At 28.1% G+C, this 15,381-nt stretch overlaps 1 protein-coding gene across 2 annotated transcripts in view; it reads right to left on the bottom strand.

The window, feature by feature from the left end:
* The window catches only part of LOC103569858 (integrin alpha-PS2), a 41,176-nt gene that overhangs the window by 22,382 nt on the left and 3,413 nt on the right, over window positions 1-15,381 (bottom strand). For both annotated transcript variants that reach the window (XM_008547384.2, XM_008547385.2), the window contains exons 2-3: window positions 8,548-8,669; window positions 3,514-3,632 (exon numbers count right to left, since the gene is read on the bottom strand). In XM_008547384.2, the coding sequence (XP_008545606.1) occupies window positions 3,514-3,632; window positions 8,548-8,669 (241 nt within the window). The remainder of the gene's footprint in view (window positions 1-3,513; window positions 3,633-8,547; window positions 8,670-15,381) is intronic.

The following is a 15,381-nucleotide window of genomic DNA, read 5'->3' as shown; positions in this document are numbered from 1 at the left end:
CATACGAGAACCTACGGTAAATTGTGTTTTTAATTGCGGAAAAAAGGCATTCGACGGATAAAAAATGTTTTATTGTTTTTAAACAATGCCGGTGGCTATTTATCAAACAGACGGCGAATTGTCCAAAAAAGGTGCGAAGATCGATAGAATATAAAGCTCAAGAGAGTTATAGGTTAGGGCGAGCGATCAAGACTCATACAAGATTCTGCTCTCAGAGGTCCTGGAGGTCGCGATTGTCTCCGATTGTTTCGACTGTACATTCTCGGGCATCAACATCCTATACCCTTTATAACCACATACTCCTCTACATAAAAGTTATCCATTTTAGTTTTTATTTTTCCATCTAAAACTCTTACAATCTTACCCTTTTACCGGTATATTATGTACCCTACAAGCCCGTACTCTTTTTAATCGATGCGCTTTTTATTATTTTTTTTTTTAACGACAAAACAGCCAAAGCCGACCGCGAGGAAGCCGCCACCAGGTTTATCGTTCGGACGCGCCCATATTTTACCAGCGATTGTTCCTTCGAAGCCGTGTTGCTCGCAAAACTCTTTCCTACTCCTTGCAGAAGACGTTCCGACGTTTTTACCTCAAGCTCTTTCTATATATATATATATATATATATATATATATATATGCTTGTATCACATTTTGTCTCTCTTCAGTTATATCTCTCCTCGTTTTCACGACTGTCCGATGCATACAATCCATCCAATGTCTCATGAGGAATTTTTATATATATCTTTTTATCTTTAGCTATTATTTTCCCTTGATTTCAGCCTCAGTATCGCGTGTTAAAAAAAAATAAGTACAATTTATTACCGCGAAAAAACCCGAGGATTTAAAAACTGATTAAATTTAAATTTGAATTAAAATTTTAAATAATTATTTACCGCGGTGATTAAATTTTTAAAATTAAACAAAGGGCACAATGTGATATATATATATATACAATATGAAATTAAGTGTACAAGCGAGGGTGGGTAAGAGAAAAGACACGCGGCAAAGAACGTAAAACATCTGTCGGCAATCTGCAAGCTGTAATCTCCAAAATACAAGAGATGCCGTAGCGATCGCGCGAGACAAGTATTGCAGGAAAGGATAAAAGAAACTAAATAAAAGGAAAGGAGTAAAAGGAAAGTCAGGAATTTAAGATAAACACGAGGGATTAAATGGATAGCTTGAGGAAAAGGACGGATTGGTTTGCGGTAAAAAAAATTATCTGCCACTGGATAGGATTTTTTTTTTTACGGGCTCGTTCTTTTTCGATGGCCAGTCCAGAGGGTGAAAGAAGCCACTGTGAATTAAGTTGAGTGTCTGTCGGATCTTTAAATATCTACCGCCAGATTTTTGGGTGAACATATATGAATATATATGTTTATATATATTTGTTTGAATTTTGATAAATTATTATTTGCCAGGTTGCTTTTATTCAAATCTCGATAGCAGTATGTACAATGCACATTCAACATATTTGTACCCATATATATATTTATATATGTATGTATAATGTATATGTATATATATTGAGACAAGAGAGTCATGCACCCACATTAAAATAACAAGGACATGGTTGAAATAAAAGGTATGATTATGTGGGCGTTCAACCTGACGATTTGATCAGCATGATGTGAATTTAAATTTATTGATTAATTTTAAATCATTTTTTTTTGAACCTCGTACGCAGAAAGATAATTTTTTGGCACTAAAGTTTTTACTTGCTTTAGGAAATTTTTGTCTTTAATAGTGCACGGAAAAAAAAACTGAAAATTAGTGTTTAAAATTATAACCCGGACCCTGGTTGTCAATATGGGGAATTTTAACATTCAAATAGTAAAGATTTTTGCCTTCATGTCGGAATGAATGGTTAGAATGTTTGATATTACGGTGGAAATATTGGTCTTATCAGAAAACTTTTTAAACAAAAGATATAGGAAATTAAATTTCCTATAAAAAATGTCTCTTATAATTTTTTCATACGACCAATATTTTCAATGTAATTCCAAAATTAAGATTCATAAGGAATGATTCAAATTTTTGATAATTACCAAAATCTTAATTTTGAAATTACGGCGTAAATATTGGTCATATGAAAAAATCATAAGAGACATTTTCTATGGAAAATTGAATTTCCTACAACTTTTGTTTGAAAAATTTTTTTATACGACGAATATTTTCACCGTAATTCCAAAATTAAGATTCATAATGAATTATTCAAATTTTTGATAATTATGAAAATTTTAATTTTGAAAATACGGCTTTTTTATTAGTCCTGATACAAAACTATAAGAGACATTTTCTTTGGAAAATTAAATTTCCTACAACTTTTGTTTGAAAAATTTTTTTATACGACCAATATTTTCATAGTAATTCCAAAATTAACATTCATAATGAATGATTCAAATTTTTGATAATTACCAAAATCTTAATTTTGAAATTACGGCGTAAATATTCGTCGTATAAAAAAAAAATAAGACACGTTTTCTCTGGAAAATTAAATTTCCTACAACTTTTGTTTGAAAAATTTTTTTATACGACCAATATTTTCACCGTAATATCAAAAATTTGACACCGTCATTTATTATTGGTTAATTTTAAATTAAAACAAAAATTCTTGCCTTCATAATGACTTTTATTTTGACTAAGTTTATATTTTAAGATCTATCGCAAGTCCAAAGAGATGAAAAAAAAAAAAAAAATTAGACATGTATGTAATGTCAGAGAGAATTTAAACAAAAGCATTGCGAGACTATAAAGAGTAAAGGAGTTGGCAAGCAGAGTGAAAGACTGGGATGAATTTTCCACGTGGTGAATGCCAGGAGCAGTGAGTTGGTACGTGATGAGCATTTCCATGCCCAGTACAATGTCACTCACTTTACTTACATTACATTTATTCTAGTTCTCACTCGAGACACGTTATATTTTGTACGGCAGATTGTAACATTAAAGAGGCATCAAGATAAACGGCTTTGTAATGGAACCTGATTGTGTATAAAATTGTAAGCGTGATATTTAATAGCGCTGCGCATACTAACATTTGTTTATAAATAATAATATTTTGATGATAAAAAAAAATGAAATTTCGTGCTCTTGTTTCCTATCCAGACTGTCTAAGTTTCTGGTTTAAGATTGCTTATTTTTGAATCCCGAAATAGATGGAACGCTGGTGTACGCGTGCGCCCAAGAGTCTTTGGCGCAAACTTAAAGGAAATTAAAGAGAGTAATGTAGCAAATGAAAGTTATATAGAGAGTAATATTCAATGGTTGATAAATTCATTTTTTAAAAATTTGTGACATTTATGGCGCCTGACATTTAATGGTCAATTTATGTATTCCATTGGCTCATTGACTATCAACTTTGTATCGCTTTCATTAACTTTCTTTTAAAAAAATATTAAATGTTGACACTATTTTTTGCTTCTGCCCGAGAAAAATATTTAAAGATTCGGATTTTTTGGGGGAATTATAGTTTTATTTAGTATAAGTTAAAAAAAGAAGATGCTGACTCACCAATATCGGTCCTCCGTCCTCGAGAGATGTAGAAACAGTTGCACCAAACCACTGTAGTGTCTTATTGTCGATTTGTATAAGATTGTAAGGTGGATTTGGATTTTTAATGTAATTGTTTTCTGTAAAAACAAAAATTCATTAGTTATTTGAGGGAAAATACCTACTGTAAAAAATTTAGGGAGTAAATACGAGTAAAATTCACCCTTGAAGTATTGCAGATTTAAATGCGGGAATAAAATTCAAATTTTAAGAATAATTTTGAAAATAAATTATTATTCATTTTTAAAATAAGCTCGTGAGTGTGAACATAGTTGCTTACTAAAAGTTGTGATCCATTACTCGACCAACACATGGCCCAATACGTGCTCAAAGACAATATTAATTGAACTATAGCAATTGATATATATTGTATTGATATATATATTGTATAATTTGAAAATAACAATTAATAATAAATGACGTCAAATTTATTATATTATGGCGGAAATATAGATCGTATAAAAAATTTTTTTAAACAAAAGTTGTAGGAAATTTGATTTTCCAAAGAAAATGTCTCTTATTATTTTTTTATATGACCAATATTTTTGCCGTAATCTCAAAATTAAGATTTTGGTAATTATCAAAAATTTGAATCATTCATTATGAATGTTAATTTTGGAATTATGGTGAAAATATTGGTTGTAAAAAAAAATTTTTCAAACAAAAGTTGTAGGAAATTCAATTTTCCAAAGAAAATGTCTCTTATAATTTTTTTATACAACCAATATTTACGCCGTAATATCAAAATTAAAATTTTCATAATTAACAAAAATTTGAATAATTCATTATGAATGTTAATTTTGGAATTACGGTGAAAATATTGGCTGTATAAAAAAAATTTTTCAAACAAAAGTTGTAGGAAATTCAATTTTCTATAAAAAATGTCTCTTATGATTTTTTTATACGACCAATATTTACGCTGTAATTTCAAAATTAAAATTTTCATAATTAACAAAAATTTGAACCATTCATTATGAATCTTAATTTTGGAATTACGGTAAAAATATTCGTCGTATAAAAAAATCATAAGAGACATTTTTTATAGAAAAAAATCGTTTTGTCCCTCCCACTTTTTTTTAAATTTCAAAACTCATCAAAAAAATAAAAATCTATTTTTTTTTAAATGACTAATTTGATAAAGTCCTCAAAATCGCCTCTTGCTCTGTCCTAAATTTCTGTCAGAAAAAAAAAACAATTTTTAACCAAGTAATCTCTCCATAGACACAGTAAATCTCTCGTCATTATTTAAAATAACCTCGGCAGTAGATTTAATGGTAAATATAAACCAATCTAAAAATAATTTTATTTAAAAATTTCCTTAAAATAAAATAACCAGCCGTCATCTTCAATTAGCCCCCAATAAACAATAACAAATTCACAATAATTGAAAAAAAAAGTTAATGAAGAATCAACTGGACCTAAGCCTGGCCTTAGAGGTCACTCACATCGCATTTGCCCGAAGCTTGTGCCGGCCTTTATTCCTTTTTAACCAGCAATGCATTCACCTCATCATTCCTATATATAATACTATCCATCAGCACTCTATATACCAGAGTTAAATGTATCGGGTACGTAACGTCTTACATCCCAATCCAACTCATACATACGTTAGTTTACTTACTCACTCTTGTATTTATCTCTGACGGTTACGCGAAATGACGGATAAAAACAAACCGGCAATACCTAATAAAGAAAAACACCGTAAGTCGTACAAACTCTTATATATACATCTTTCTGAAGTTAACTTAAGGAAAGACAACATAAAACCAACTACACACCTCTCAGAGCACTATATTTACCGATAACTTCTATTACAAGTCGTCTTACCACCCTATTATCTTTTCGTCATGGAGCTGAATAACAGAGACCAACTTGACACCAAATGACAGATAAAAAACATCCATTACTTCCCTTTCATAGACTAGTACTTAGACCTGTCCTTAGACTGGTCCATGCTAACGGATTTCATTCTGTTTTCTTCACTTGCCAGATAAGAGACTGAAAAAGTCCGCGTTTGTTTGAAGATGGGCTGCTTAGGTTTGAGTGCAAAGATGAGCTTTATATTTTATTATATATGTTCTCTATGAACCTTGATGAGACATGTTGAGTTACTGAGCACACAATTCTTAGCCGGCAGGTGAATTGCACATGCAGAGATTTATATCTGTATAATATTTCATGTTGGCTCGTTTGTTTAGGAGATAAACTGACAAAACTCTTTATATTTTTTTTTGATATTTATTTGTATTGGGTTACGATGCTATTTATATGTGGAATTAGTCATCTTGGATGCTTTCAACACTTAGCTTCTGTATTTAGTCTTATCTTGGGTCAGAAGAATTAAATAAATTATTAGCGATTTTGCTATTAATTGTTTGCATTGCAAAAGGGAAGTGTTATTTCCGTTAGTTCGTCGACCGTCATGGACGAGAAATTATTGCGTTATCTCGATGCTTCAGATATAAGTAAACAAAAGTATGTGAGCTAATTTTTTTAAATTTATTATCTGATAATAAATATCTAGTTCAAATATAACATAAATAAATATTTATATATTTTTATTATTTAGTTGGTAAATTTTAATTAATCTTGACCCGTTCGAATTCAAATTTACTAAAAAGTTGTCATTATTTTTATCAGTACAGATTATGAATTTAATTAACGCCTTGAAACAATGGGATGCTAAGTCTGTGAATGATAATTTTTATTTTTACGATCAAAGTAAAACTTGAAAGTGACTCAACTGAAGTCGTTTCTATCTTTGAAGAAGTTTATTTATTTAGCTAATTATCTTAGTATTTCCGGTGTGATTTCATAGTAGAAATTCTCAAAAAACCACTGTTGGTTTAATTGTTCATCAATTTATAAAGATGATTTAATTTCGCGCATGCGAGAAGCGCAGCCATCTAGCGGTGACTTTGGAACTAAAATAAAAGACCCTAATCCCGATTAGTGTCATTAAAATTAAATTTTGAACAACTTTTGGTTTTAAAATTTTTTAATAAGACCAATATTTTCACCGTAATTCCAAAATTAAGATTCATAATGAATGATTCAAATTTTTGTTAATTATGAAAATTTGAATTTTAAAATTACGGTGAAAATATTGGTCAATGAAAAAATCATAAGAGACATTTTCTCTGGAAAATTGAATTTCCTACAACTTTTGTTTGAAAAATTTTTTTATACGACCGATATTTTCACCGTAATTCCAAAATTAACATTCATAATGAATGATTCAAATTTTTGATAATTACCAAAATCTTAATTTTGAAATTACGGCGTAAATATAGGTCATATAGAAAAATCATAAGAGACATTTTCTCTGGAAAATTAAATTTCCTACAACTTTTGTTTGAAAAATTTTTTTATACGACCAATATTTTCACCGTAATTTCAAAATTAAGATTCATAATGAATTTTTCAAATTTTTTTTAATTAGAAAAATGTTAATTTTAAAATTACGGTGAAAATATTGGTCATATGAAAAAATCATAGGAGACATTTTCTCTGGAAAATTAAATTTCCTACAACTTTTGCTCGAAAAATTTTTTTATACAACCAATATTTTCACCGTAATTCCAAAATTAACATTCATAATGAATGATTCAAATTTTTATTAATTATGAAAATCTTAATTTGAAATTACGGCTTCCTTTAGTCGCTTACTTTAACTAATTAATGCGTTTTTATAATTTTTATAAAAAAACTTCAAGTAAAAAAATTCACATTGATAAATAATCATTTTATTGGTCAACTTGCCCTGGTCAGTAAATTTGCGGGAATAAATTTTAAAAATATCTAAAACATTTTTACTGAAAATTAACCCCTTTAAAATTTAACTAAAATGTTAATCCGTAATTTAAAAAAAAATAAATTCTTTATTAATGACAGTTGTATTTGTACTCATTATTAATTTCTCCTGCGTTGACTCCTTGGTCATTTTAAAAAACCGATGGCATAATCTAACCGACAGATAAGATTATAAATTAAAATTTATTAACGTAAATAAATGTTAACACGCAACGTTACGCGTAATTGTAAATTAGGTGGATGTACGGTCATGGAATCGAGTGTATCTTTACATAGAAATCGACAGTCCACTGTACTAAAGCTTATATATATTCAGAAGAGGAACGTAAGAACACAATACCACACAAAGACAAACGCTAATTGGATAAATCCAACAGGATTGTATAACATACTACAAGCTAATTAAGAACCGAAACAATATGTCTATTAAGACAAACAACTGACAATACCAATTCCACTTATTTAATTATGAATATATTGCGCAATTTTTAAAAAAATTAAAGCTATTAAATATTTAACGTCAGAAAATTTCGAGTAACTAGTATGGGTTCAACGGCAGGGTGCAAACTACCTAAAAATAGACTGCTCTACATTCAAATACGACCGGTAGACTCATCATCATTATGTTTAAGATCACGGTCTACATAAAAAAATATTAAATTTAGGTCGCGATATTTTCTTACGAAAACACTAGAGTACGATCATTTTTTATTAAATTTACTGCAATTTTTAATAAACATGGGGTAAAACGTAATAAATACACAAAAAAAAATTTTTACACCCCATAATTGTGAGTAAAACTGAACATGGAATTTTAGAATTTTTTTTTTACTTTTTAATTGCAAAAAAAAAAAAAGAAAAAAAATGCACATGTAGAAAATTAAAATGTCTATAAGTACAATTTTTTTGAATATTTTTTTTTTGTTTTTTTGTAGGTTTTAAAAAAATCAAAAGACTTTTGGACATTTATAATTTATGAAAAAAAGTATTAGGTGATATATATATATAATTAGAAATTATAATGAATATATGTGGTTTTTTTTATAGTTTTTCATAGAATAAAATAAAGTATCAAATGTCCAAAAATGGAACAGTGGTCAGAAATGGTATTTTTGCTCCACACAGTGAATATAAATAAAGAGATAAAAGTAAAATGAATGAATAAATAAATAAAAAGATTACCTTTGCGATCAAATTCAACAGGTATACAACTGTCGTCTACAGCAATGTCGCATCGATAAACAGCACCACCACGAAATACATTTGGTTGTGATGTTTGTGCTTCCGGTGCTCCTACGATGACCCTAAAAGATAAAAGGGTATCATGTAACATAATAAATCAATCCATTAAAGTATATATTTATCTACGGATAATTTAGTGCATTAAAAAAAACCAATTTGTTCACTGACTCCAATTACTTGAGTTTCATTTTCTTTTTTTTTTTTTAATGACAGCTACGGTCCAAGTTCGTTATAAGCAACTTTCCCTGTCACGCAATTGAATAATCAGTAATAAATCGATTTTTAAAATTAAATGTCAAAATATGAAATTTGAGTTTAAAATTTGAATTTTTTTAATGCGATTTCAATAGCTGCTTATAATGAGAGACCATTCGTATACTTAACGAATGTGTAGGACCCGCGTTGAGAAAGAAAATGGAGGGAGAGACAAAAATTTGAATTTTTCTTAGAATTTTTCCCGTACTGACAGTTAGTAATTTTAAGATTTGTTTTTCAAAAAACCAATGACAAAAAAAAAAAACTAAAAATATGCACATGTAGAAAATTCAAAAAACTACATGTGCAATTTTTTCAAATATTTTTTTTTTTTATAATTTATAGTCTAAAAAAAAATCCAAAAAATATTAGACGTCTGCTAACTTCAATATCATAGTTTTATAATTAACGCAAATAAAAGTAGAAATAAAAATAAAAAAAAAAAAATAAAAATATGCACATGTAGAAAATTTAAAAAACTACATGTGCAATTTTTTGAAATATTTTTTTTTTGACATCTACTGCTTTAAAAAAAAATTCAAACATTATTAGACGTCAGCTAATTGCAGTATCATAAATAATTTTATATAAAATATAAAAATAAATAATATTCGAGCATTAAATATTTTCAGCAATTTAACACACAAACTCCCTACTCATATTTTTATCACTGACAAGGCAATTTTAAAATGCTACTCGCAGCTAAAGGAAATATATAATGATTGAGAGAGGGCCGCTTCATTATATTCTAGTCAACGTAAAAGCACGTGAAGGGATCGCGAGGATATTTGTGCCGTCATTTCCGGTAGCTGATCATCGGGTTTACTTTTATCATTTTTTATTCCCTATTGCCTATTGCTCCGTCGACTTAAAGGTCACCCATCACCAAAATTTTTCGATAAATTTCAATAAATCATTCTTTAAATTTAAAAACAAAAACTCACGTCTTTTCAATTGAAATAATTAAAAAAAATTATTCTAATTAACTTTATGACATGCGTGATAAAGAATACTCACAATACATGATTACAAGTTTTAAAATGTGTATCGTTCGTGTGATAGGTAGTCATTATTATCCACCAGGTCAGTCAATAACGATAATGGTCAATTTTGTAAATATCTACTCATATGGCTGTTAAATAAATTAAATTACTCCATATTCACTCACCTCCATAATGCGCAGTCATCATAAAAAAAAAAATTTTTCGTCTCCTCTTTAGAAAATTACTTTAAAAAATCAATATTTCACACAAGCGACTTAAGAAAAATGAAAAAAATTTATGGTACGGAAATTAGCAGACGTCTAATATTTTTTGAATTTTTTTTCAGACTCTAAATTATAAAAAAAAAAATATTTCAAAAAATTGCACTTATAGTTTTTTAAATTTTCTACATGTGCATATTTTTAGTTTTTTTTTTTTTTTATTTTTATTCCTAATTTTATTTGCGTTAATTATAAAACTATGATACTGAAGTTAGCAGACGTCTAATATTTTTTGGATTTTTTTTTAGACTATAAATTATAAAAAAAAAAATATTTGAAAAAATTGCACATATAGTTTTTTCGGTTCTCTATATGTGCATATTTTTTTTTTTTTAAATTTGATTTTTTCAGTGTAATTAATAATTTATAACCTAGAAAATTATATTTCAATATTTGATAAAATAAAAATAGAATTTCATCAGCGAGAACAAAACGCCATCTACCGGAAATTTTTGAACTAAGCAAAAGTGATAATGAATAAAATATTAAGTAATGAAATTAATGAGAAAAAAAAGTGGGTCAATTAATTGATTCCTTCGAAAGTTATCATGTTTATAAAAATACAATGACAGATCAGCAGACTAAAAATAGAAATTATGTATAACTTTTGACATTGATATAAAAGTTAACCAACTTCGTTTGATATTTGTTTAAAATAATGTGCTCTGTAGTAAAATACTGATTGCACACTTTCTGAGTATTATACCAACTGCAGATTCGATTTATTCCCAATGAAGCAGCAAAAAATTAAAAAGTCGGCGCCATATTTAAAAATTCTAAATAGAAGAATTTAAAAAAATAAAACAGTCGACCTTCACACAACGAGTTGTACGACCGAGACAGTCATATAAGGCATTGAGGAAGATGCATTGAAGCAAGTAAACATATGCATTCATGATGTAAGAAAAACATTAGCATTATGCATATGCAGATATTGCACAAGCTACTAAACTCATTGTAATAAAAAGTCTTTACATAATGAAGAAATATAAAAAACCGTTTCTACCTTCACCTTGAACCACTAATTACTACCTATAACCTACAAAACCCATTGATTAAATCAATACGCCCTATTTATCGTCTTACGGTTCAATGAATTTTGATTATCTTCTAATTAATAGGTAATTTAATCGTTTAATTGCGAAATAATTCAATTTAACAGACTATACTGTGTTAAAATGAACTCAGACCGTAAGGGTGTTGCCTGGGTGTTAAAATGGTGTATATATGAGTAAATTTACTCCGATCGATAATAAGGGTGGGGGTATATATATAAGTGTTTTAAGATTCACAAAAGATTCATAATGAATTCAAATTTTTGTTAATTATGAAAATCTTAATTTTAAAATTACGGTGAAAATATTGGTCATATGAAAAAATCATAAGAGACAATTTTTTTACAAAATTAAATTTCCTACAACTTTTGTTTGAAAAATTTTTTTATACAACCAATATTTTCATCGTAATTCTAAAATTAAGATTCATAATGAATTATTCAAATTTTTATTAATTATGAAAATTTTAATTTTGAAATTAGGGTGAAAATATTGGTCATATGAAAAAATCATAAGAGATATTTTCTCTGGAAAATTGAATTTTCTACAACGTTTGTTTGAAAAATTTTTTTATATAACCAATATTTTCACCGTAATTCCAAAATTAAGATTCATAATGAATGATTCAAATTTTTGTTAATTATAAAAATCTTAATTTGAAATTACGGCTTCCTTATTAATCCTAAGGAAAAATTATATGAGACATTATTTTTATAAAATTTAATTTGGAACAACTTTTATTTGAAAAATTTTTCTATACAACCAATAGTTTTGCTAATATCAAAAATTTGACATCATTAATTATTAATTATCAATTTTTTAATTAAAGAAAAATTCCTGGCCTTAGTAATTATACAGTAATTGATAATAAATTTGACAGCTGTCTTCAGCTGTGTCAAAATTACCTAAATTTTATGTATTACTGTATTACGAATGGTATATGAGTAATAAAATGACGTTTTCCCATTTAAGGAGGTATAACACACAAATAAACGATGACGAAGACGGTGATGTGTCGGTTGTCATTTAAAACCAGACACGCGGGTAATTTTTGTGTTAAACATTGCAATGATACTTGACAACCGACGTTTGCTCTGTTTGAAACCGGCTACCGATAGTATAACGGTATAAATCGCCAACCACGTTCATATATATATATATAAAAGATAATCTAGAGTATTTCTTCGTATTTACGGAATCCATGCGTGTGGTTAACCGTGGGAAATGATTCATTCAATGATAGTTGGGTTTATTGATTTGTTTATTCACCATACCATTAAAGGAATACAATAATATCAAAATGGTGATGACAAATTAAGCGAGATATCTGATTACTGATGACATTACAATTGAAATTAAGATTTATAGTTGACTGTAAAAAAAAACGGTGATAAAATGGAATATAGTGATGGTATTTAGGTGTAACCAGGCTGGTGTTACAACTGGTGTATAAATTAAGAAATATTTAGAGGCGGGAAAATAATATTATGGTGAAAATATTGGTCGTATAAAAAAATTTTTCAAACAAAAGTTGTAGGAAATTTAATTTTCCAGAGAAAATGTCTCTTCTGATTTTTCTATACGACCTATATTTACGCCGTAATTTCAAAATTAAGATTTTGGTAATTATCAAAAATTTGAATCATTCATTATGAATGTTAATTTTGGAATTACGGTGAAAATATTGGTCGTATAAAAAAATTTTTAAAACAAAAGTTGTAGGAAATTCAATTTTCCAGAGAAAATGTCTCTTATAATTTTTTCTTAGGACCAATATTTTCACCGTAATTATAAAATTAACATTTTCATAATTAACAAAAATTTGAATCATTCATTATGAATCTTAATTTTGGAATTACAGTGAAAATATCAGTCGTATAAGAAAATCATAAGAGACATTTTTTTTCTAAAATCAAATTTCCTACAACTTTTGTTTGAAAACTTTTTCTCTAAAACCAATATTTTCGCCGCAATATCAAACATTTAAACGATTCTTTTCAAAATTAAGGCCAAAATCTTATCTCACTAATTACTAAATTAACTAACTATCAAAAACCACTTAAAAGTAAAAGTATAAAATGGTTTTTTAAGTAAAACTCAAATAACCATTGACTCACATCATTCGTAATCCCATACCATGAATTTATAATCCCATATTTGGAAAAATCGAACAGCTCCATCGTGACACCGTACTTGGCGAATTGCTCAATGCAATTCCCGTACAGTAATTCTTTAACTCACCGACTAAAAGTTAAATACGTCGCTCGTGATACAGCCAATACAATCTTTAAATTCAATCTTTACAACTCTCAGCATAAAAAAGTCTACAGCAATTCTGAATCGTATGAATATTTTTAAAAAAACTAAAACCGCCAACAGAAATCACTCTGTCACTGAATTTTATTCACGTGTTAAATCTAAGGATGTCCGCTGTCTAAACTAAACCCTTTTTATTTATTTTAAAATCCATATAAATCCTCCGACCCGAGCATGAAGAAACTGTGTATTAGATTTATTAGTACATCAGACACGTGAATACGCATAATCTTTTATCCCCTGCCAGGATTTATCAAGATACCATCCAGTGGCCATACACATGGGTCCCAAAATAAAAGCGAATTAAAAATATCCATAATAAAAGCTTCTATCTATCCATTTATTGCCGCCATTGCCATCATTGGCTCAACTATTTACCATAAAAACCCCCATAGTCTCAAGCGATCTATTGTCATCATCATCATCATTATTATTATTATTAAAAATTATTGGCTTGGACACGTCAAGGTCAGACGCGTGAGAAAGAAGAGCCGAAAAACAGGATGTTCGTCTGGCCACGTCGATCATTGGAACGCGAGTCAGAATAAAATAATGTCCTGTACTGGTACAATGTCTGATGGTGTGTATGGTGTGCGTTTATATTGTGCACGTATATAAATGTATGTAATATTGTTAACCAGCATATAAACATCGAGGGTGGACATAAGAATGAGGATCATTCAATTCATTTGATATATTTATATATATATGTATGTATGTATATATGTAGATATAGATATATATGGGTAAATGTATAGGGTACTGGTGTGCGGGCTTCAAGACCCATGTCAGTTAAGTCGATGACGCAACGTACACGCAAACGGAGGCGTAGACGTCGGTCCCGTAGTTTAAGTCTTGGTATGTATCGAGCTCAAGCTTTATAAGGAGTACGGAATATCCCTACTGACAAAACTCCTACTGATAATTTAATAACTTATTTTTGCTTTCACTTTTATTTTTATTCAATGTCAAAATTTTTTTTTTTTTTTTTTTTTGTAATTTTTATTACAGGGAGATTGACCACGTGGGCGAAAATTTAAACGATTTTTTAAAGATTTTAAACTAGAAATCGAAAATTATTGAGGAGGCGTCTAAACCTGTTTGATTTTTTTTTTTTAATGAACAAGTTGACTGTCTGTAATTTAGGAAAAAATGTATTAGTTGATATATATGTATATAGGAATATATTAATTAGAAATTGTAATGAATATAAATGTAATGCTGGTTAGCAGGCAATTAAAAATTTATGATTTTATTTTGAGCTGTTAAATTTGAAGAAAAAAAAAAATGGAAAAATGCACATGTAGAAAATTGAAAAATATATATGTGCAATTTTTCAAAATATTTTTTTTTTATTATTTATTGTTTTAAAAAAAATCAAAAAAATATTGGCGGGTAATTTCAGTATCATAAGTTAGTAGACAATTAAAAATTTTCGGATTTTATTTTGACCAGTTAAATTTGAAGAAAAAAAAATGAAAAAATGCACATGTTGAAAATTGAAAAATGTATATGTGCAATTTTTCAAAATATTTTTTTTTTATTATTTATTGTTTAAAAAAAAAATCAAAAAATAATTGGCGGGTAATTTCAATATCATAAGTTAGTAGACAATTGAAAATTTTCGGATTTTATTTTGACCAGTTAAATTCGAAGAAAAAAAAAAAAACGAAAAAATGCACATGTAGAAAATTGAAAAATATATATGTGCAATTTTTTAAAATATTTTTTTTTCAACAATTTATTGTTTAAAAAAAAAAAATAAAAAATTATTAGACGTTAGCTAACCAGAATCATAAAAACAAATAATTGATGATGAAAAAAGAAAGATCTAGAGCAAGTGAATCAATTGCAAATAATGATATTAATTAACAGATTATATTA

The sequence above is a fragment of the Microplitis demolitor genome, chromosome 9, assembly GCF_026212275.2.
Source record: "Microplitis demolitor isolate Queensland-Clemson2020A chromosome 9, iyMicDemo2.1a, whole genome shotgun sequence".
Lineage (NCBI taxonomy): Eukaryota > Metazoa > Arthropoda > Insecta > Hymenoptera > Braconidae > Microplitis > Microplitis demolitor.
Note: the sequence above shows the minus strand (reverse complement) of the source record. Positions and strands in the feature narration are given on the sequence as shown.